At 41.5% G+C, this 25,588-nt stretch overlaps 1 protein-coding gene across 3 annotated transcripts in view; it reads right to left on the bottom strand.

Moving 5' to 3' along the window:
• zgc:66433 (uncharacterized protein LOC321250 homolog) overlaps positions 1–24,032 on the bottom strand; it is a 49,399-nt gene extending 25,367 nt beyond the window's left edge. The window contains exons 1-2 of one of the 3 annotated variants that reach the window (XM_037077266.1): positions 12,949–13,610; positions 2,438–2,487 (exon numbers count right to left, since the gene is read on the bottom strand). In XM_037077266.1, coding sequence (XP_036933161.1) covers positions 2,438–2,487; positions 12,949–13,086 — 188 coding nt within the window. In that variant the 5' untranslated portion in view covers positions 13,087–13,610. Of the gene's footprint in view, positions 1–2,437; positions 2,488–12,948; positions 13,611–23,894 lie in introns of those variants that run through there. The other 2 variants (XM_037077267.1, XM_037077268.1) reach the window with 2 other exon arrangements.
• Positions 24,033–25,588: the final 1,556 nt, after the last annotated feature.

Raw genomic sequence — 25,588 nt, 5'->3', positions numbered from 1 at the left:
ATACTACGAGTCAATTCAGATGTGTGATGCCAGGAAGAGAGGAAACAGGTCTAAAGAACAGTGAAACCTGTCTGCTTAGTTTTTCCACTGGTCAGAGTGACAGAATTTTATTTCTTATACCCGTGTTGGGGAGTCGATCAGTCCACCGCTTTGGAAATATCTCAACTATCGGACGTATCACCGCGACTTTTCGTAGAGACATTCATGGTCTCCTGTGAGTAAATATGCACAAAACAAAACAAAATTTGCATTTTTAATTTTACTTTGTGTTGAGCTCTAACTTGCTAATCTCAGCATGCTAACATGCTCTATATGGAAAACTTAAGATTAATCCCGTATAGAATTACATGCAAACATTTCATTAAATGTAAACATTTTTTGGACAATACTGTTACAGACTTGTTAGGAAATGGGAAAAACTAAATGACAAAAAGATGAAGAGGGATGAAGCTATTCCAAAAATTTCATTGTAAAACTACATAAATATAGAGCTACTATGAATCCACATAAAAAGGTTTTCCACCAACAGAGGTATGATTACAACAGATGTACAAAACTACTCAAATCTAGTAATAGGGCAGAAAATGAATATAATGTATGCCTCACATGTGACATAATGATGAACCTAGAATAAAGTCAAGCAGCTAAAAAAAAATGGTACTTAGCTTAAAGCACTATGGATAAAATTAGAACTTGGCTTCCACGTCAACAGACCTTCCTCAACACTGTATAAGCTTTAACATGGTAGGGAAATTACTGTCATCCCTTTTTAAAAAGACAACCACGTTTTCCATGTTTGCCGCTGGCGCGAACATGCCGTCTCTCTCTGTTAAAGATGCAGCTGGAGAGCCTCTTGTCGACTGTGTTTACAGAGAGTTTGTGTTTTAGAAGCAGACGGAAAATTCCAGAGGGTGTGTTGACGCGCTGAGGGTCTTTCGTCAGTTTTGCCATCGCATAAACACTTGCTATTACCTTCGTCCTGACCCTTGTTAAAGTCACGAGGATCATCGTCATCATCCCCAGCCTTACCTTATCAAATCATCGACAGCATGGAGGAGAACAACTACACTGCCTGTAACATCACTTCTTTAATAAAACTCAAACTGTGGTATTAACACTGTTGCATCGCAAGACCGTAAACAAAGACACATGCTGCCGATGTCGCTGTTATGAGCTGATAGTGCTGGACCGATCCATTTCCTGTCTGATGCTACAGGAAGACACTGCAGCCAAAAGTAGCCTACACCACATATGAGGCTTAATAACATCTCTAAGAAACAGACAGAGATAAACACAGACAATGATAATGCACAATGTCTATAATATGAACATAGGAAACAATAAAGTGGCAGGGAGAGAAGAAGAAACAGTCCAAACACCCAATAATGCCACAGGACTACACTGCATGTTCTCTCAGGTGGGAAAACTGAACATACCATTACAGACAAAGGCAAAATTCTAGATAAGGCTAATATCTCATATGGCTCAGTGGAAATATTACAGCTGACACACACTACAGCTGCTTAAAAGGAATAGTCAGTTGTCATTTATGGTGAGAGCTAGGTGAGAGGATCAATACCGCTGTCATGTCTGTGCGTTATGGGGCTGAAGCTCGGAGGTGGTTAGCTTAAATTAGCACAAAGACAGGAAGCAGGAGGAGACAGCTAGCCTAGCTTTGTCTAAAGTTCAGATCCACCCACATACAGCTCTAGAGCTGAACAAATACAAAATAGTGATGTCCCTTTGTTTATTCCATACACTAAGTGAAATGTATTGTCATCTTTTCGGCTAATAAGGAGCCTCTGCTATTTGGTTGCTAATGTCACAGTGACAGTGAGACTCCAAGGCCACAGCGTCTAATTGCTAGAAACGGTTCCAACACAACACTCTGTAAAACCACAACATGTCATTATGCTGCTGCTAGTCAAAGCTAGGCTCTATTGGCTCAACTTGCTAGCTCAACTTCTTGTTTAACAGAAAGTGGACTGGGCTTTCAAAAGGTGCAAGATGTAAGAATATTAGTTGAAACTAGTAGTTCACTAAGAAAAATCAACAAATTGAGAATCTGACATTATGGTTCTATACATTTTGTTGCTAGTCATGTTTAGCATGTGAACTAGACTAGCCTGAGCCCCTGCCGGTCCAAACACAGACACTTTTGTGGTGTTTAGATCTCCAGGTCCGGACTGCTAGCTGCACGGCTAACTGAGCTAACTATTTAATGGCAGCTACAGTTGGCAGCAGTTAGCGGTTACTCCTACATGCTGCCCCATGTTTGGTGTTGAGTATGAATTATACAGGTGGCCAATTTTTACATACTGCACCTTTAAGGGCTACTTAGTTCAGATAATTTGATACAACACGTGTGTCCCTCTTTTAAAATCACTGATAATGATATGAAGTTCACGGTCAGATGGTCGGGGGCAAAATGACTGACCTGTGCCCACTTCCAAAGCCAGCTCCCCAAGGTGACATCCTCCGCTTCATCTATGAGAAGGATGGAGGGATGACGGGGGAAAGGGGAGGGTGTAGGTAAACAGAATGACAGGCAGAAGGATAGATTTGAACAGAGAAGAGGGCAACAAGAAGACAGGGGAGATAGTGATAGATGAGAGGATGAGGAGGGGACATAAAGAGCAAGAGGGAGTGAAGGGAGACAGAGAGAAAACAGAGAAGACGGGGACTAATACAAGTCAGAGGGAGGGAGGGGGTCAGAGAGAGGGGTTGTGGGAAAGGGCAGCATGAAAGGAAAGAAGAGTCAGTTAGATAAACAGACGAATATTGGGAAGAAGAGAGGGACAAACGAGAAAACAGACTTACAGTAAACACAGAGGTCTGTCTGTGTACAGCAGGGGTGTAGTTTTTAACCAAAGATGGTAAGAAGCACTTAGTCAAATTATATTATCACACTCACTAACTTCAATAAGCAAACAAATTGTTAAAAAAGAGCAAAAGAAACAATAAACTCTGATGGAGAAGAGAAAGTAAATTTAGCGTAGCTGTCTGGTGCAATGGCCACATCTTCCGACAGAAATCTACAAAAATGATTCACATCCCAAAAAAATATTGAGAGACAAACTGATTATGAATAATGAGAATAAAGAAAAGTAATGTCACCGTAGCCCTCATCAGCTGGTTCTGGAAGCTAACACATGGTTTCAACCTTTGCAATCAGCCAAACATTTTAATCAACCAAAACATTTTTTTCAAGCATTTATTTGCAATGGTAAATAGTTTCAGAGCTGTGAATCTCTGAGTTATTCATGTGAAATTCACCAGGTTTTAATAAGATGGCTGATTGGAAGTGTAGCCTAGATGCCCTCAGGTAATCCACTATTATTGGAAAGCGCACTTAATCGCGGAGTTTAAATACTGAATGAAGTGCATGTTGTTACAACCTTTGGGTCATGTTTACATGAGTCGCCATGCACCATACATCTGTACAAACTCACTTGAACTGATACAGCAGCTCTGTAATTATTCATATCTTTGCTGACAGTTTATGTCAACAAAGTAAGAAGCTGTTTATTATTGTGTTTTATATATAGAGCAGCTCCGGGTAGGCAGGACCAAATCATGATTAAAAAGGCTCGGCAGTAACAATTCAAATCCAGTTTGCAATGCACAAATCATCCCAATACATCCACTGGTTCATCCACATTGTGCACCCTAGAATGTATTGTTAGAAACACTGTAACAGGCAGTATTTGTGTACCATAAACCATCACCAACTAGAGTGGCATTCAGTAGAGCTCATGCATCCGCTAAGGCCGAACAGTCTCCTTTTGTATACACTCATAGACACCAGCCACCTGATCATTTCACCTAGATCCATGTATTATTCCCTGAGCAATTAACACAAAATGTAGGAAAACACCCTATCTTGCGATGTTTAAGAACAAGAGAAACGGATTTGTACCCTAGACCCACAAAAATAAAGTTTATGGTCTGTTCTGGGCAGAAATCCGTCCCACATACAAGCTTTGTGGGAATCTGTTCAGTATTTTTTTTGTGTATTCCTACTGACAAACCAAACAACCAATCAACCAACTGTCCAATCAGCCGCCTTGGTAGAAGTAGCAAACATCTAAAACAATATTGAAATGACTATATATTTAGGTGTTTTAATCTGACAAAGAGCTACATTATGTATAATCACACTAGTTATCTTAGACCTGGTAATGCCGAATGAGAGTAATTCTAATATGTTTTTCTTCTTTTTACATGTAAATGACCGCGACAGAATGCAAAGTCAGACCTGATAACATTTCTCTATCACTTTCAACACAGGACTGGTCCGGACTGAACATCAAAATCACATACAGGCTGCAGCAGTTTGAGGCAAGAGAAGCACAGAAGGAGGTTAAATGTGCAACTTGTAACGCTGCCTATTTTTAGTATATATAATATACATGAAGGTCTCTTTCTATGTTTTTCGATTATCTTTAATGAATTCACAGAGAAAAGCAGAGAAATCACCCCTCATGTCCATCACACTGATCAGTAATCAAGGTTTCAACTGTAAAATAGGTATTTTTTTAATTCCATCACTCCCTGTTGTAATCATATGTTTAACTCACTACAGTTGTCGCTCTCTATGTCTCACTATTGTCTACATTAGAAAAAGTTTGAACTCTAATAGAAAGTTGAAGCCAGCAACATATTCTATGTCTGAAAGGCGCTTTAGAAACAGCTGTCTCAGACTTTTTAACAGTGATTAACCAAGTATGATGCACGAGCTTAATCATGCAGTAAAACACCATCTTACAGTTTAACATGTGAGCGAGGGTGTGGAGACCTTGTAAATCTGCAAACAGTCTGTTCAAACTATATTTCACAGCCACAGCATGACCTTTAACAAGCCGGAGCTCCTTCTCTCCTCATATTCTTACATACAAGAGCAATTTACATATTATTTTGTAGCTCTGAGCCTTGTAGCTTGTTATTTCATAAAATGCAAAACAACAGCAATCTGGCCCTTAATTACTTATTTTTGTCTAATTGTTTTCTTTCCGACCACTTTCATATGATATACTTTTTCCATTTTGCATTGTTCCCTGACATTTCTCTGGCAGTGGTTTATAAACTTGGCTTTATTTAAGATACTAATCCTTGTGCAGCACTGCAGTGTAAACACTCTCGGGCACATCATTAGCTTTATTTGGAAGCTAAGAGTGTGTCTGTGCACGACACAGACACACAGACACACACACACACACACACACACACACAGAGTGAGAGTGTCAGCCTCATTACATAACAAGGGATTAGCACGTACAGGTATCCCGACCAGCAGGGGGTCTGTCTTTATTAGACGGATGAAAAAACTTGATTTAGACTCACATACAGTAAGCGCACACACACACACACACACACACACACACACACACACACACACACACACACACACACACACACACACACACACACACACACACACACACACACACACACACAGTGAAGACAAACATGTCCATATTTGTCTGTGACTTTAAATCTGCACTAAAATGAGGCTTACATACACACAAATAAGTTACAGTGACACACACACACACACACACAACTGTACAGATGCAAGTTAATGGCACAATATGTAAGAACTGGCGTCCTGTCGAATTCATACTCAAAACACGTAGGGGGTAGCACATCGCCACAATTACCACCAACTGTAACTACCATTAGCTAGTTAGCACAGTGAGCAGTGCAGCTAGCAGTCCAACGTGGGAGCTCGGATTCTCTGGGATGTGTTGGTGTTTACATCGCTGTGCAGTACAATTCTGAACCGGTACAGGCCAGGGCTAGCTGGTTAGCATGCCAACTTCAGTAGATATCTCTGCCACATGATACAATGCTTACTATTTCTTCACATCCTATTGATCACTTATTCTTTTAAAAATGCTATAAATTAGAGTCTTACATATTGCACCTTAAAAAAGACATTCAGATAAACATGACTGGTGGCAGAAATGAACACTGGGCTCTTTCGTTCTAGATGACTGCAACCTGACTTTGTCCACAGGGTTCTCATCCTTCTGACGTAAAGCAAATCCAATCTCATTCAGCTTTAATCCCTCAATGGAGCCAGTTTTACTCATTGCACCTAAGCTGACGCTACTGAGTAATTGGCCCTTGTCAGCACTGACATGCAGATTGACGATCATACTAAAATAAGCTTTAGATGATCTTTAAATAGTTAACAAACCCCTTCATGATTTTAACATGATCTCTCTCATGTAGATCCTCTTGTCTATCTAAAAGGGATAATCTGATCTAGTAAAGCTTCCATAGTAGCTTCCATATTGGACTTTGAGCTTTTACATCACAAATCCACACCACTCCAGTCCTAATCCTGCTGTACCACCAGTACTAAACTGGGCTAATATGGACCTGATTACATTACTACAGCAATTAGGGCCCACAGAGTAAGAGATTTACAGTGAATCAGCCACAGACGAAGAGGCTGAGAGCTTAGAAAGGCACTCGTGTACGGTGCACGGCAGCTTTTAACTGAGATATCCTGACATTGTCGGGTAAAACACGGTAAGCACTGGAATCTGACGTCCACCGCTGCAGAGCTTCGGTGCCGGTTAACAGTGACTCATCCAAGAGACCTTGTAATGCTTTCTTCCTTCGATAACTTGATTAAATTACAGTAACGATTTCCCATCAGACTCATAGAACAAACCCCTCAGCTGTGCTGCTCTACACAGTAAACAGAGAGCTCAACCTAAGTCATGTGCGAGTTGTAAGAGCAGAGAGAGCTTTAACTGTTCATGAATGAAAATCTGTTTTCCATCTTTCCTCAAAGAAGGGCTACTCACACTCACTGAAGGTTTTAAACGCTCGGCAAAATCTAGTATCATCTGGTGACATGAATGGAAATCAATACAGTGATTGTTGGGACTCAGACTCTGTACCGCCAACTACACAAGATCCAGTGCCTTATTTCAGTGCGAAGGATCACTGTCAATATATCACTGAGTGGAATCCATGTGGGAAACCTTAAAAAGACCAGTCACAGGCCTATTTCTAAGTGCTTGGCCGGAGAACTAGAGAATCCATTCCCCATGTTTGAGACGCAAATACCAAGTCCTTAAACTTGAACCCCGGCGGAGAACGAGGAGATGAGAGGCTGAGCGGAGGGAGCGCAGATGAACTGGCCACAGTAATATGATGTTAGTGGATCTATGACGAGCCGCAAGCCTTCAATTTTCCACAGAGAAAAGAGAGAGGGATGCAGAAATGAATCGAGAGAGGATTGCGAGGGAGAAGGATTTTTCCGGTCTGTTCAAATGATGAACTGGGCTGAACCGCTAGGTACAGATATAGCCATATAGACAGTTGTCATGACAACTTCAAAAGTGTGTACACAACATAAAGCATGTAGGCAATTTGAGGAGGTGTACATTCAAACATTTCTGGCACGTCGTTTAGAACAACCTGAGATTTCTTGCTGATCTGCTGGAATAAAGCAGATACATCGTAGAGAATTAAAGCACTTCAAGTTCAAATCAGGTCCAGTCTCTGGTGGTCTTTGATCACACACGCTATGATTGTTTAATAATCAGAATGCTGATGGCATCAACTTCCACCAAGTCACCAAGCAGTTAGCAGTGACTCTGGTGGCATTCTGCCCCCTATTTGTTTTTGAATATCAATTTGACAGGTGGCCAACTCTTACATATTGTACCTTCAAGTCAATTTCAGCATTAAGTATGAAGAACACTGACTTCTAGGATTCACATTTAACAACAGTAACGTTACAATCTGCTCACATAGGGTCTATAAATAAGCGATTTATCAATACACTACACTTCATACAAGTAATTTGCTACAAATTGTGACATGTGACATAGGGTCCCTTTAAACAACTTTTTAATAAGGAGACATGAGGAATTCAGAGTTTTTCATCAGTAGACTGTGGCAGTGGTCCTCCTTGGATGTGGTTCATTGGGCTATTGATCGCTACACAAAGTCCAGCCTGACTGCTTCCTTGTGCTGTCTTGTCACATGTCTCTCTGCATGTTATCTAATAAAACATTAATGGGGAATAGTCTGTAAAAAAAAAAAAAAAGCACCCTCCCAGGATAAACATCATTCACTGTACTATTAACTCTATCCCCAGATGTTAAAAGGCTTTAACGTGACTTCTGTTGACATCTGAGCCATTTCCATTACTTGAAGGAGCTCAATTTGAGCCAAAGGGCCATAAAAGGATATAAGAAATGTATAAAGAATGTGGCCAGATAACAGCTCCACAACAACATTTCTTTATTCCCTCCTCCCTTCTTTGTCTCTTCACTCGTTTTTACCTCCCGTCTCATTTTCCCACCATCCCTCCTCTCTTCCTTTGTCTGTTCCTGTCTCTTGTCCAACCACACATACCTAACTGGGAACACGGCCTTTACAACCGTGGTATTTCCTCTTGACCAGTTCAACTATTCAACGCCTGCATGGTCAGCAGGAGACGGTGACTATGAAGGAAATTATTCATTATATTTCAGTCCTGAACTCCAAGGAACGTGATTGTTGCTTTGACTTTCCCATGCCTTAAAATGCACACTCACAAAAAAGAAAAAGAAAGATTAGAGAAAGTAACAGTGCTGAGCAGCAGGGGCTATAACTCAAATGAGCCTAGTATTACTTCTAGAGTCACAGATGTAAAACATAACTGAAGATATCATCGTTGTTTACAATACACAATGAACACAGCACTAGTGTGCTTTCTCTGTCTTTTTTAGCACTACGTACTTTAGTAACAAGGGGAGACAGACAGATGCAATGAGCAGGACTGGAACTGCAGACATTACTGACAGGCCACCAAGACCTCCCAGGTGTGTTATTGTTAATAACTCCATGGATCAGAATGAATATAACAAGGCCATCTGTTAACTCGTACTTTAGTGCTGATTGTGAAGTGTGTGTAAGTGTGTTAGCCCAAAGTGCTGTGTACTTGTAGCTGACCCACACACAATCACTGAAAATGATTCAGTGCCACATCCGTATTCATTTTGATCTCAACTACACACCTGTAAAGTTTTGTGACTGCATCTCATGATTGCGACAGACACACAGACAGACAGACACGTGATAACGGTGTCTGAGGAAGTTCTATGAAATTCCTGCTGTTTAACTGCTGCACAAGATGCGAACAAATGCTGTATGCTAATGTTACCTTTTTAAAATGCTAATGTTACTCGTGTGAGAGGTGGCTTCTCTTAACTCATGCTACTGTTTGACACTTTTGGGATACTCAGTTCATGCACCACCAGCAGATGTTGAGGTTACTGAGCTAAGTTAGCTAGCATTACCTTTGCAACTAGCAGCCATTTCTTACTGGAATCTACGTTCTGGTAGCTGAAACTGGCAGGCTTAGACATCGACAGGACTGTTGGTAAATAGAAAAAAGGTAAAACATCCAACTTTTTTGCCCTGACAGATTAAATCTGAAGTTCCCAGCCAGCATTCACCAAATTCAGCATTCAACTTTTCACATGCAGAATCATGCAGCACATGCAACACCGGTAATCAGTTGCCTTGGTTATCAGATGTACGAAGAGATATTCAAAATTACAACACTGTTATTTTTATGTTTGTCTGAGACTTTGGCGCTTCAAAAATATGTCTGACTGGGATTTAGAAACAAAATAGGAGTAATGTTTGTTGCATCTATCCAATTGTTGAGAACAAAATGACAGAACAAAATCTGTAGGGATCACAGTTATAAAATGCAGTTGAGACAAATATATGAATGTCAAATCTATGTGGACCATAAAAATCTGCAATTATAAAAAAGGAAAATGTTTAGCGAAACAAACACCACAGTAGTGAGGCACTACGACTGAAACAAAACCAGACACTGCTTGTAAAGAAAAAAAATTCAACAAACCCAGGAAAAAGTGGAAAAAGGAGATTAGTTTCTTAGTCGGGCATGCCTGACTGTAGTAATCCAGCAGGAACAACAGGAACCAGCATGGTGAGTAATTGGCCACCAACAGGGTCTTATAACGAAAGAGTTGTGACACAGTCAGGGTACAGTATTAAATGTTTGAGTAGTTTATAACTAAATATCCTTAAAGCTTCAAAATACTTTGCTGTGATCAAAAGTATATGTTGTCATCCCCATGTCTGAATGAGCTCTGAAATCCTCAGTCATCTCCAGATTTTAAATTATTGTTCAAATCCAATTATAGTCCAAATAGCTCCATCAAGCTTTTTATTCCTGAGGTTTGGTTATAGTTTAGGACCCATTCTTTCTGGTTTGGGGTTTCTCTCATCTTCCAGCTGTCCTTTCTCTGCCTCTCCTCCATCTCTTCCCCTCCTGTTTGAGATGGGGCTGTGCTCTTAGCAACAGGCCTTACATGGACTGAAGACAGAAAGTGCCCAAACACTCCCATCAGTCACTCTGCACCGTCTACATTCATTTACAGCTGCATCACCATTCCTCCTGAACAAACTCAACCTCCCGTGGTTATATAATGACTGGGAAGCATTGGGGGAAGCTGGGGCCGGGTGTGAAAGTGGGAACACAAACTTGTCATCGTTCACTAACACTGCCCTGAACCGCTGGTGGGCTGAATCTTAACCTGCAAATTAATAAGTCAAGACTAAAATACTGATGGTTGAAAAAAAAAAATCTGCTTTGCCAAGCACCTTTAGCCATGATTGTTTTGCCTGGAAAGCTTTCCCTGCTTGTGCAGCACATTTGGAGTTTACGCTGATAATGGGGAAAGATGTATTGCTCAAAATTCTCAGTATGTTTTTAACAATAGATAAAAAACAAGTTGCTCATTTTTAGCAGCAACCATCAGTTATGTTTTTAAATCAGACCCCTGGCTATCAGATTTTAGCAACTATAGCTAGATAGCTTGCTAGCTAGTGGGCTAAATTCACATTGACTCTAAGTAACAGATAAGAAATAGATAAGGACTTATTTTTGTATTATTCATATATTGTGGGAGTTTGTTTTACATGTAAATAGAAAACAAGGTTTTGAGAGTCAGGCCTCTCCAGTGTGTTCAAACACAGGCTAATGCTAACTCACATAATGGGGTTGATTGCTATTGTTACAAAGATTGTGATACAGTGAAATCCACACAGTAGAAAAAAACTATGCAACCAACAACCCAGCAAAATAGTCTTGGAAGTAAACTAATATTAGCCTACATGCCGGCATTAGCCACTTTAACTTGGTCGTCAGCATGTATGCTAACATTTGCAGCTAACATTAGAGAATGCAGTGCTTGATCAATTCCATACACCACCAGACCAAACTCTTCGTTTCTTGTGTATACTAGAGCCCCATGCTGCTATGGCAACCCTGCCTGGCAGTTATGTTAGCTTAGTGACAGAGGGATTTAGTAAAGTTTTAGCTAATAGAGAGTTGTACAGAAGTAGTTAATGCCCTGTGAGATTTACACCGCCTGCAAGTGGGATTGTGTTCACCTGGCACACGAGAAAAGTCCGTCTGAAAGAATCATAATTTAAAGAGTGGACGATTTCTGATGCTACCTCATGGACGTTTTGTCTTTTTTTTTTCTCATGGTGTTCTCTGTCCTGATTGGATAAAGTGGGCAGGGATACCAGAAAATGTATTTTCCTTTATGCTACATGAGCAGGGGAGGAGAGACATGGGTTACCGACCAAACACTATAACAGTTATTACTGCTGGGATACAGAGCTGTTAAAACACTTATTTTAATGAAAATATACAATACTTCCTGTGTAGCATTTGTCTTTGTACTGAGGAAATGTGTAAGTGAGTTATTGTCGCTATTACTTGTAAATTATATAGGAAGTGATTCAATCACTCATAGTTTCAGTATGAACCAATACCAGGAGAACACAATTGTGGTTCTTCAGTTGGATCTGCGTGTACATCCCCTCTCTTAACTCACTCTCTTTCTCTGTGTCACACACACAAACAAAATGTTTGTTTAAGTCAACTCTGGTGAGTGGGCCATAAAAGCTTGTATTGTTGTCACGTCATGAGTCTGAAAGCCTTAAAGACAAAAGAAAGTGGAAGGGGGTATCAGTGCGCCCAACACCACATCTCCACAGCTCTGGTACAAAAAAAGACACTTTACTGTAGTCAGAAAGCTAAAGGCACTTATTATGCTAACCCTCTGTGGTGCGATCGTACTGCCAAGCCCAGAGTGAGTCCTATATATAGTCAATTCAAAGCATTAAAATCACTGAGGACTTCCATCAGCTGTAACAGAAAAAAAACACTTACTCAAATCTAAATGAGGACAAAGTCTTATATAATCAACATGACTTGATCCTGCGTCTCCTGATTCTCTCCGAAATGCAAACAAAAGCAAATTTAGGTCTGGGATTTATGATTTACTTCCAGAGTAAACTGAGCCTCTTCAGTCAATCAGCTCTGAGTCACACAGCTGACTGTCAGTTCCACCAACAAGCCACCAATTGTCTCAGCAAACAAAAGAGAAACAAAAGTTTGATTAGACAGCTGCAACAAAAGACTGCGGGGAAAACCCCCAACATGCAAACTGTCTGCATTTTAGTTGTGGTCAACATGTATTCCTCCTCAGAGCAAGAAGTGGCCACTAGTGAATTAAGTCTTAAGTAACAAGAGACTGTTAACACATGTTCTGGTGTTAACACTACAAGCAGCGCACGGCTTCTATTAAGATTTAATTATGTGTTGAAAATGGAAAATTCCTTTAAAGAGACAAATACCACCCCTGTCCTGTGACACGGAGCTGAAGGGCATGTTCATACTTATGTGAACGGGGCAGTTTGATGAAGCAATAGGTGAGTAATATCAGATTGTCAGGTGTGATGCAGAAACAAGATTTTGCAATCTTCAGGAGACATCTAACGTGAATACATTTTTAAGTAAGTAATAACCAGACAATATCATCATTTCATAATTCACCAGTATCCTCTGTTAACCAAACCATATCAACTTAATAAATAACTTACTTCCTGCTCTTGAAGCATCCATACATCCCAGCCATGTTGTAAAAGTGAAGAAAAGAGTCTGTCCCAAGGCAAAACACTTCTTCTTTGTAAAATAAAAGTCTTCTCCCTGGTTTGTCCAAGAATGGAATATAAAAACATTTACATCCAACACCTCCAGGTGTTGCTCCACATCAGACTCCCTCTGCTCCCTGAAAGCCAAAGACCGAAGACTCCACGACAGATTGTCCTCTCCTCCCAGTCAAACCATCTTCTGAGGGTTCCTCCCCCTTTTAAGCTCCTCTAAAGTCAAACTTCATTCAGAGCACCCTTCTCCAAAAGTCTGGCAGCAGGGGCACAACAGCAAGCCAATCTTAACCACGCCAGTGCTCACACACAACAGCAGCCAAAGTGGGATTATAACAGGATCAGAATATCACAGAGGGAGCACTGAATCATAGGAACAAAGTTTGAAAAACAGGAGTCTTCTCTTCAAATGTGTCCCCTCGAACAGGAAAAAAAACAAAAACAAACAAACAAAAAACCCCACGCTTTTTCCTGTAAGATTGCGTCTCACAGAGGAAATATAGCACAAAAAAAAATCCCTGGATTGGTACAATATGGTGGTGAGCTCGAGGGAAAACAATTGTCTAAATGACTGACTGAGGGGCTGCTGCATGCCTCACTCCTCTCCTCACGGTCACCACAACTGGTAATGCAGGAGAGGGGAGGGCTGGAGGAGGGAAGAGGATGAAGAGGGAGGAGAGAGGGAGGAGGGAAGTGTGAACAAGAGACTGCCCCCCATGACCCCATCCTCTTTGTTTCACTCTCTCTACTGTTAGTGTTGTACAAAATGATGTGTTTTGTAAACTGACTGATGGCAAGACTTTATATCTCTTGTGAAAATGTGGATTCACACAGATGCATTAAGTGTCGGCACACAATGGCAATCTCTGAAGCTGTGTAGCTTTGACGGCCATGTTGGTGGACCACAGAGCTTAGTAGCACAAGAAAGAACAACAGAGAAAGCTGAACTTCAGGCTGGTCTGTCATTGTAGTTTGAAATGTAAAAAGTAGCCTATCGTAGGAAGTCTTGAGGTGTATTTGAAGCTAACTTGTAGCTGAGCTGACACCACTGTCTTGATAAGCAGTTAGCATAATGTAGCCAGTGACTCGAATGTTGATGTTAACATTAACATAAGTTATATCACCAATTTAAAGGTTCTCTTACTAGGCGTAAAAAAAACAGTCACTTGTAGTGACAAGCCCCAAGATGCTAACTTACCTCAGTACTATGGAGTGTTTTAGCATCTTTGAGCTAATTGTTTTGGTTTTACGACCAACAACTTTAGCGTTGCTGCTCTGAATCCCTCTCAGTGTGTTCATCAGCATGGTTTCCAGCTAAACAGGGCAGATGCTTTAAATAAAAAAAATAACTGATACATCCACTGTGAGCGAGGTGTCCAGGACCATAAAGCAAAACGACAAAGTTAGCTGGCAGGTGAACTCATGTTTAGCTGTTTAAGGTCTACAAGGAACGTGAATATTGGACCAATCGTACTTTTCTCTCAATAGCCTACTTTGCTAACATCCACCAATATGCAGTAGGCTATACAGACACCTGCGCAACTATTTAATGGACCTCTAAGGCGAGATGTAGAGTACAGTATTTGTGTAAATTGTTTTTTCTGTATCCATCAAGTGAAATACTGAAGTGCAGTGTATTGGTGACCCCTGAGAACAATTTGTTGTTCTGTTTCTGATCATTTAAGGCTATTTAAGAAAAAAACATGTACTTACTATCCAATGGATGACGCTGCGTAGGCTGCTCACTCTCACTGGCTATTGTGGGTTTCTTCTCAATTTTCCGTCGCTGTTGCTTTCAGGATTTCAAGTCATAGCTATCGATATTAAGGATTAAAAACCTGGAAGACCCTGATCCGGTTGGTAACATCAAGATTATGTCTGTAAACCCGTCACGATGTGGGATCATTTGGGCAGATTAATCTATTCGGACCAGCCTCGAATCAGAAAACACTCCTGCTATTGTCAGGAGGGCCGTACTGTGTCTGGTTGTCAGCCATAGAGGGACATATTGGATTGGATCCAGTCCTTGGGCTCCATTTAGTATAGACCATCCTGGTACATTGTGTTGTTCTACTTTCAAATAATGGATTAGCATTCTCAAAATGAATCAATATACAGCACTTAGTGATGACAGCATCGATTCTTTCAGTTGACAGATGCTCGTGACCTCCATAATGGAGGCAGCAGTTTGCGTTGTGAATGTTGAATAAAAGTAGAGACAGCATTTATCAGAGGTACCTCCCTGATATCAGCGAGATGCTGACTTGTTGTGCAGCTTGTTTGAGTTGAGTAAACTGGCCCACTCCTGCATGTCACAGCGCCTCATGTTAAACTCTGGATCCGTCTCAGTAGGGGGCCTAGCGGTCGCGCAACAGCCTGTAGCAGCTAATCACTATAAGCAGGGAGCTTATCTTCCCACAGCCACCAGAGCCCCGAGCGCTTATGTATGTGTGTGTGTGTGTGTGTGTGTGTGTGTGTGTGTGTGTGTGTGTGTGTGTGTGTGTGTGTGTGTGTGTGTGTGTGTGTGGCTGCGAGGTGACACAAGGGTTGATCATGAGATTCCCCACGGCTAGATCCTCTCAGACACATACAATCAAGACAAGGAGTCAATTTTCGCTACCTGGCCAGCTCACTTGAATGATCAGCGTAGGATCAATCAGACTTTTCAAATCATCTACCACAGGGCCTGTCTTCACATTTTGTAATGGTCTAAAGATCTGTGAGATTTCCAGTGAAAGCTGGAAGATTCACCTCTTGGAAAATGCCCCGTCACCCAAACGCACGTCTGAACTGAATCCTATTACACAACAACAGAGAGTGTCGTCTTGGTGTCGAGGCAACGGCGTGAATAACTGGACTGAGAACACGCCGAAAAACAACCAAATCACATTAATCATCGGAGCATTCATGGACGAGTGGCGAAGGTGGAATGAATTTCTCAATCCAAACATGCCCAGACTGAATGTTGTCTGTGTGATTCATTTTTTAAATTTCAAAACATGTCGAAATTGATTGAAGCTGGCCAAGTCACTACAGCATTTGTGTGTGTGTGCTGTGTGCGTGTGGGTCCATGTGCACGAATGTTAGCGTAAACAAAGACAGAGTCGCTGTGTATCAGTTCCAGAGCTCAGCAGCTCCGTTTCAACAGCATAATATACAAACACACAGTCGCTAAGATCAGTTTTGGCACGATGTGATAGAGAAATTCCTTCACACACACACACACACACACACACACACACACACACAGCACTCTATAGAAACGTCTACCACATGGCATTGCCAAGAAACCGTCAGGGAGGACCATCTGAGGGTGAAGCAGTGTTGACAGAGGATTTCCACTATATTAACGTATGTGCTAATCAGTGCTTCCACCAGTGCATTCGATGTCGCCTCGGCTTTGTTTGAGGTTCATTCCAGGAACAGGGATCTTGGGATTTCCCATTCTGAATCTCTCCGTCTTCGCTGTCAGACACTCAGGAAATTGAATAAATCTGTCAGATAAATCTACACAGAGTACCCGATCTCCTTTTTTTCCCATTTCAGAAGTATTGCAGCAGGAATGATCCTCCTGTGTTGTACTTCGTGTTTTTATAACAGTCTGATGGAATAGATTTGAAGATGATTTGAGAAACTTTCAAGACAAGTACAAACGCATCCAGTCTTGTTTGCCTCACATGTAACTGGGCCAAACCAATTAGACAGGTTAAGTTTGCGTTCGGCTGCCAGACAGAGGCGAAGGAAGTGACGCTGAGAAAAACACCTCTGACTGATGTTCGCGGTGACACATTACAGAGAGCGGAGCAGCTTAACATTCATGGTATAGAACTCCAGAAATTCACTCATGATTGATGAAGGATCAGTGATGAAAGTAAAGCATGTGGTATTCAGATGCAAAATAGCAGGATCTGTACTGTAATGTCTGTTGAGGCTAGCTGAGTAAAGCCAAACGGTAGATACTAAAGATTCTCTGACGACTGAAATTACCAGTGCAACCATGTTGAACAAGTATGAATCGTCACCACCGTTTAGGGAAACCACAGAAATCTAATTGAAACTAAATGTAATCAAGGTGTTATAGTCATCCAGCAAAGTGCTAGATACAGTAGGGTTCCAGTTTATAAAATGAGGAAAACATCACAAGCTCCAGAAAATTGTGGCGGACATTTCTTTAATTTTATTTTTGGATAAATTGCAGCCGTAATAAGAGCATGAGCATTCATCATCCAACCAACTCTACATCGAAAAGTCAGACATTTTCAATTTGACATTGCCCCCAACTCCGTAAGTGTTGTACTCGAGACCACCCAAACCAGGACTAAGACCAGAGCGTATCAAAACAGAGACAAGACCAAGTGTTTGAAGGGTTTGGACCAAGTCAAGACCAAAACCAAGGCAGGAAAAAGACCATTCAACACTCCTTTTCCATGTTTCACCATAGACCTAACACATTAGGTTTTCTGTGTGACTCTTGACTTCCCATAGAAAACCACCATTAAGCACAGCATGTATCAAACAATTATACAATACAGTGATAACTATTCATGTGTCACTGTGTTTCTGGCCACGTGATGAATATTAGTCCAACATTCATTCCTCCTTTAACCCAGTTTCACCATCCACAACTCCTGAAGGAAACATGTGGCTCTTTAGCTGCTAAATGCTGAACTTCATTCATTAGCTAGTCGCTAACATCTTGAATATCATGTGGTGCAGTGCAGGTGGTGTACAGTGAGTTAATCGGAATTGGCTGAAAACACCTTTGAGAGCGGTGAGATGAAACTAACAACATTGTTGGCTAGAAACCTGAACATTGAACTGTAAAGTGCCACCAAGCTGTGTACAACTGAGGGGAGCAGCACAGTTGGATGGATGACCTGTAGGTCTCCGACCATGAGCGGCCCCTTTCACCTTACATGAAGCCATTTGACCCATTGGCATCAGTCACAGCACACCCAATACAGGCATGTTGCTTTGCTTTCAAAGTGGGAAAATGAACTCTTTTGCAAAGGAATCCAAATACACCCCTGTGGAGGGAGATTTATGGCCCCCATTTCAGTCTATGAAACACCTGGTTCCCCACTCGTGTTACCTTCCAAAAATCAACAGGACTTTCTCAAAACACATCAATGTCTCTGGGTACGTGTATGCATTTCTAAATGTTGACACTTCGAAACGGATCTAAGAGCATGGTTCAATTCTTCATTATATGTGTGAATGTGCATGAGTGTGTGTATGCATGTATCAATCATACAGCTTTCTGTTTATAGAGCCAAGAGGAATGTCGGTCGGTTTCCCTACCAAAGAAAAAAAAGTGGATGCTGGTATTTCCTGAAACTGCCGTGAGTCTGGACCCACTGAAACTAGAGAGAGGGTGGGGGTGACACCAACGGGAAGCCTAACCGCGTGTCTGTCGTATCAATAATTATTAGCATTTCCTGATCTGTGAGGTACCGATTCATTTCATGAGCAGACCAAATTGAATCCCAGTAAAAGTCTGACAGCTCTTCTCAACAAAATGACTGATGGTTAGATTCTATTTAACTGCTTCAGTTTAAGGTCCCGGGGTCAGTTCAACAAAGACATCTTAGACTGATTTATAGTTGAGGCCACTTTTTGCTCTGAAAGTCAGGTATTTTTTGATTGTTTTAAGCCTAAAAATGACTCTCTCCCTCAGAAAGCACTGACACCTGCTGACCGGCAAAATAGAAGGAAATGCAGCTCATAATTTGTGGTTCGTCAAAAACATTGTCGTGCAAATCATGAAAGGGGAACAAGTTTGGCGAGAGCATACAAACCTTTTGGAAACACAGAGCAGTGAGGAATCATCAGTGGTTTTCCTTTAACCAAGGAAACTATCTTGAGCATGAGTTAGCAGAAGTATGGAACACTTCCACTGCAGCTCGGTTCTGCTGCAGGTCTGTGATACATTGAGATTTTAGGGAAAGGGAAACCCTCGTATTGTCACCCTCTGCTGAATCTTTGCATTAAAATGTCCTCATGACTTCATAATTTCGGGGTGATGTGGCTCTTTTGTCACTAAGAAGTTACATTTAATAAATGAGCTAATATCCATGACTGCAGCTTCTGTTTGCTTGTTAGCTCAGTTAGCCGTGCAGCTAGCTGGACTATACCTGGAGAGTATTGGTGTTTACACAGCTGGCACAGGAGCTATGGACCGCTTGGAGAAAGAGGTTTTCAGGCCTGGGGCTAGCTGGTTAGCATGCTAACATCAGTAGATATATCTGCAACACAGTACATCTTTAACATAACGACACCGTCAACTCTTCACATTCTGTGGATAATAGTCACTAATTCTTTAATGTTTAACAAAAATTCAACATTTTTAGGCAAAATGTTCAACGTTTTTGCCTGATGTTTTGCTCTAGCTCTCTGACACCCCCCGCTGTGCCAAAGCGGGGCCTCGTTGAAATAAACAACAGACTTTTATTTTTCACACAGCGCTTCTGTTGGTCTCAACATGACCTCTGATTCATGTGCGATAAAGAGACCAGGGTCGACCTCAGATATGATGCTGATAAAAAAAACCTTACCGCTACAAATGTTTGAAGAACACAACGCTGTATTTTAGTGCTAGAGAAGTGTTTAATTGTGGTGGACTTTTCCGCTCACCGACACCAAAACAACCTCCAGCGCCTGAATTCCCCCAGTCAGATCTCTGGACTTGCGGTCGACAAAGAGGCCATGCATGCTTTTCTTTCCCTCTCCTCGCTCTTCTTTATTCTTTCCATCCCCTTCCTCATCTCCATCACTTCTTTCCCCTCCGCTGGCTGGAGCCCCTCTCATTCACCCCTGCAATGCCTTCTCTCCCTCTCCTCTGTTTTGCGGTTTCTCCATCTCCTATTCTCTCCATTACAACATGCACAGGCTGATCTCTCTCTCTCTCTGCACAGAGGAGGAGGGGAGCTCTCTGAATTCCACCTCACATCTGGAAACCATCTTCGCTCTTTCTTTCTCTCTCTCTCTTTTTGCAAACTCTCGCCCCCTCTCTCGCTCTATGTTGTAATGTAAATAGCCCTGTAATCATACTCCTTCCCTCAGTCTGCCGTACTGGGTGGTGTGCATTTGTGTGTGTGTGTGAGTGAGAACACACTCCTCCAACAAACTAGGATCTCTTCTTCTTTCTCCCCATCTCAGGTCCCAGCTGAGTTTTACGGGGCGATAAAAACAGAACAGCCGTCTTTAACGCTGCGCGCTCACACGCTTATTTTCTGTGTGTGCGCGTGTGTCGAAGCAACGGGGGCGACGCGAGCAGTCGATTCAAAGTGTGTAACTGATCGACGACAACCTAATAACCCTAAACCGAAACTTTTACAGAGAAACAACACACTGATGATGCAGGGTTTGAATTTTTATGGTAACAGCTGACTTTGACCAGGCAAATCAATATACAATATAGTTTGTTAACTTTTTTTTTGAAGGCAAAGCATTAACAAAAACATCACTATAAATACAGCTGGAGTTGTTTTAACAGTATCTTCACGTTATTCACTGCAGAGAGACACAATCAGGACAAACAGATTGTTCTTTCCTAACGATCTGACCAGAGAAGTCCCCGCCTGGTGATGTCTCTGGGCAGTAAATGCTGTTTATTATGTCTATGTAAATAAACAAACAGCTGCCAAGTATTACCTTTTCAGTTCTCTTGACCGATGTAAACATAATTTTGCAAAAACGCTCGGAAAACCCCAAAACTCAGCGAGACACACATCCACAGAAATCTGAGAGTCAATATCACAAATTAAACTTCTCCATCATCTCTACACTCACAAACACCTGGAGGGGATAGTCGCTTCACACATTAGTCCTATGAATGTGGGCCAGTAGGGGCAGCTCCACTGGTTCCATAAAGAAGCTCAATTGTAGCTTATGTAGGCTTATGAAAATATTATGCCAGTACATTCTCCACTTATTACCTCAGAAAATACTTTCCTAAGGAGTTTATGATCTTAATCGCTAGTGTCAGGTCTTCTTCAATACAGCATGATGTTCATTTATTAAATTACGGTCTCATTTACAGTAAAATAGACAATAAAACAGGGTCTGCTTTAGGTTGGGGCTACCACGCTACTGACAAGCACAATCACAGTGTGTCCTCTGGTTCTCAGTCAGATCCAATCAGTATCCTTGCCAACTCCACCCTCTCATCCAAATATAGTCACTGCAAGCATGTGTCTCCCATATCTCCAGCTAATTCAGGTTGACTCGCAGGTCGGAGCTCACCTTCTAGTTTTCGAGTTGCTTTTCTTGCATGTTTCACCTCCATGTTTACTACACCGTTACACCACCTGGCTGCAAACCCTGCTAGTCCTTGTACAGACTGCGTCAAGAGATCGTTCTGATCAATATTCATCTGTTCCCAACATCAGCAATGTGATGTGTCTCGACTTTAGTCCAGGGCAGTGCCAGTTGAACAGAGGACTAACATAACCGTACCTTTAGACAATGAAACATTCACTTTTCCTGACGTGACCAAGATTAAAATTGGCATGTGCAAACAGCTACTTAACGTGTCAGCCTATTATTAAAGAGGCACTCTAACAAGGGAAAAACAACTGTGCAGCAGAGGCTGAGATACACTTACTTTTCCTTCGTTGTATGGATCAAGCTCCAAAAACACTGGATGCTAACACAACAGCCACCCCACCACAGTCTGTTCACCCTGCTGCCTTCTGGCAAATTTACAGAGATATCCGCTGCCGTACCACCAGACTACAGAGCAGCTTCTTTCCTGAGACTGTTCAGTAATTTATCCTGAACACTCCACCATCAAAATAGCCTTTTTTGATCTTATTCCCAACTCGTCAAATACTGACGCTTTGGGATTGTAGGCTGGGTTTTGACAAATTGGACCTTTAAAAGGACTACAAAATACATTTTGTTGTACAACCCTGTGCTTTAAAATAAACCTTGAACCTTAACCCCTCCTAATTTAGTTTGAGCCTCGTTGCCTGGTAAATGTGAAATGTAGTGCCAGGCAGTTTGTTGTACAGATCCATCAAGGGAAGGTGCAAATGGCCAGAAAAAGGGCAGGTACTTTCAAAAAATACTTGGTAGGGGACTGAATGAAGCATCTGTTCATCACCGTCTATCCTGGGTGAGTAGTAGAGGAATGTGACCATCGAGGGAGCCAGTTGGTAAATAAAAGCCTTTAATGTAGTCAGTCAAGGGAAGAGTGAAAACAGTTTTATTTCTGATGGCCAGCAGGGGCAACTCCAGTCACTTTTTTTTGCTGGTCATCACATATGAAAAACGTCTACAGCTGCCAGTAGTTCCTCAGAGGGCGCTATCTGGTTCAATGCATGTGCATTTGGCCACAAGAACATAACTTGAAGCATGGCAAGATGAGTTCTGGAGGCTGAACACAGCACAAGAGATGAACCACAAACATGACTGTAGTCGAGAGCCTTCAGGCAGACACAGAGCAGGACACGCTGACAGCAGAGCCACATGTCTAATTGTCTAATTGTGTATCAACTAGGAATCATGATGGGATTTCCTCACAGAGAGGAACGGTAAACAGGACGCGTCTGGAAGACCTGGACGGGTCTGTTCATTGACCCAGTGACAGATGACCTGATCAGCCCTCTAATCAGGAAGTCAGCGACAGTTGACAGGCCAAACACACACACACACACACACACACATATTTATTCATCAAGCTTCTCAGCCAGATTACCTACTCTGACACTCTTAAGCTCATGTATCCTCGTCCAGTATGATAATGCTAGCTCGATTTTAAAAGACCAGTCTACTATCTATCATCTACCATTTATCAGGAGGCTTTGAAAAGATCTGCTTTATCGTCATTTACAGCACAAAGACACCCTGCCATCGGACGTATTGCTCCACCACAGTATGAGGCTCAGGTCAGCTGAGTCCGGATCAATAGAGCCTTTCATCCTCTCACGCTGACACACAACATGAATCTATTCTGAATCAGTCACTGTCTGTGTTCTGGATTACAGTGGTTCACACACATTGGAATATAACTGTGTAATCTGGACTGTCCTTGACCTGCCTCGACCAAACACTGAGCTCTCTCTCACACACACATGCACACTGGAAGCGTGTGTGTGATGTCACAGTATGACAGCATGATGAAGAATGGGTGACGGTAGAGAAAGGGTACAATATGACCTCAAGCAAATTGTTAAATGACCCACTATGAGGGAGAAAATTACACTTTTAAAAGATAACCAGGGTCCTATTGAGAAATTGGCTAATTTAAGAAAATTCACTCCAAACTTAAGCTTGCAATATATTTCAACCTAAAACACATATTAAGAGCCTAAATTCATACAGAATAAATCATAATAGGTTGTAAACTTTAAACTGACCTTACACAGTTTTGTTGTGTTGACTAACGAAATGAAAAGATCTATTTTCGTCTGTGTTTAAAAGTCATACATTTGCAGGCAAAGTTTTGCCTTAACAGTAAACATCACATTTATAGTTTATAAAACGTAGAAACAGAACATTTCTGGAAAGTTAGTAAATAGAAATCATAGCAAACTCAATTCTCAGCTGGAATATCGTTGAGTTGTTCTTAGTCAAACCCTTAAAAAAAAACAAAAAAAAAAAAACAAAAACCCTCACAATTTCACTTCCAACAACATTCAGAATAATTAAAGCCCACCCACATCGCCCCGGTGCTGCCGGTAAATCATCACAAACCAAACAGAAATCAACTCAAACCGATGCACAAACAAACGCCAAAGCATCGCAGCACACTGTATCGACCGCATGTATCGATCAGCAGTCCCAACAACATAAACTCCCCGCAGCCCAATAACTCCTGTCGGCTCTAACAGAGCTCGAGTCGCTCCGCCACGGTCCAGTTAAAGCTCGTGAACACTTACTGTGTCGGCTGTAGCTCAAACGGTCTCAGAGTGAAGTCATCCCTCAGAGACTGAAACCAAGACATCAGCGCTCTTAGTGCATTAATGATTGGATTATTTGTCTCAGTCCTGCCCTGGCATCCGAGGCTCTACGGTGCTGCGTTCAGGGCCGGCTCGGAATGTAGATTGACAAGTCGAGAGAATAAATAACAAAGGGAACCCGGGACTTGCACATCAACACAACGCAGCTGTAGATCAAATAATCTTAGTGGCACTGTAGCTTTTGCAGAGTTGACAGCTCACTACTGGACTGATTTAAATTAAACAAGAGTCATGTTGGTATAAAACTGTGTAGACTGAAACTCTAATTACGTGAAATAATTGAGTATAGATCCATCATCGACGTCACTTATCCTACTTCTGAGCAGGTTGCACCTGCTAGATGTGACCTTAAATTAATGACATGTTAAAGATGCAATATGTAAGAATTTGCCACCTGTCGAATTCATACTCAAGACAAATAGGGGGCAGCATATCGGCAGAGTAACAGCCAGTGCAGTTAGCTGTGCCGCTAACTGTGGAGCTCGGAGTGCTTGGGAAGTGTACAGGTACTTTGGTCAAAGATGGGCTGTGAATCACTGGTTAACGTGCTATTTTTTGTGGATAGCCCTGCAACACAAGACATAGCCACAATCATCTCAAAACTCTTAATGATTACTGCACCTTTAATTGGCAGATTGAGCTATGATGATTATATCAGTTGCATTTCTTTGTGGGGTATTGACTAAAAATTGTGCTTTTATATTTAATCATACTTTATCAAATACATAAATGTACACATAAAGGAACTGAATTATAGAGAGGCCTGACATTGGCAATAAACAAAATGTGTCATTTGACATACTGTATCTGACTGCCATTTGAAGATGAAAAGCCTAAAAAACCCACACCAACTGCATCACAGTGTTTCCAATACTTCTGTGATACAACACGGAATTCAGTTAACAGAACAACATCTGTGTGAGTACCATAGTCAAAATAAATACATTTTTATTATCCATAAATCTGAATAACATGTATGTTTATAAACTCATACTTCAAAAACTGCCATATTTTATTTTAATGTAGGCTACTCCCTCCATCGATATAATCTTTTCACATCTTGTAAACCTGGAACCTCTGCGAACATCTTCTATAAATGTGAACCTTAAGAAATCAGTGCTGGGATACTCTGACCATTAAGGAATAGTCCATCCTCTCAGGTTTGGGTCGAGTAAATGTTCATTTTTACGAGGAACTCATGAAGGCACCTTACAAAGCGGAGCACCGCCCAACAGACTTCAGATGAGATAAGAAAATTATGTCCGCTGTAAGAAACGTCTTCATCAACAATCTAATCACATATCAAATCTGAACACATTGAGAAGTCAAAATAAATCAATAAGTAAATAAAATAACCACTCTGCCTGCACAGTTAAATATCAAAACAATTTTAAAAAGCAACGGTGTCTCAATGTGTTTGTTCCCAGTCTGTCTCTGGAGGAGGAGGAGCAGTGTTTATGCGTTTGGGATTGTGGTTATCAATCCAACTAAACATGGTGCTTCAGCTCCAAAAGTATGTAAGCTGTCACAGGATAAATATAGTTTAGTGGAAAATGACAGTCTCGTGTTTACATGGGCTGCAAAAATATAGCATTAAGCATACAACTAGCTCC

This window comes from Acanthopagrus latus, chromosome 18, assembly GCF_904848185.1.
Source record: "Acanthopagrus latus isolate v.2019 chromosome 18, fAcaLat1.1, whole genome shotgun sequence".
In the NCBI taxonomy this organism is placed as follows: domain Eukaryota; kingdom Metazoa; phylum Chordata; class Actinopteri; order Spariformes; family Sparidae; genus Acanthopagrus; species Acanthopagrus latus.
Note: the sequence above shows the minus strand (reverse complement) of the source record. Positions and strands in the feature narration are given on the sequence as shown.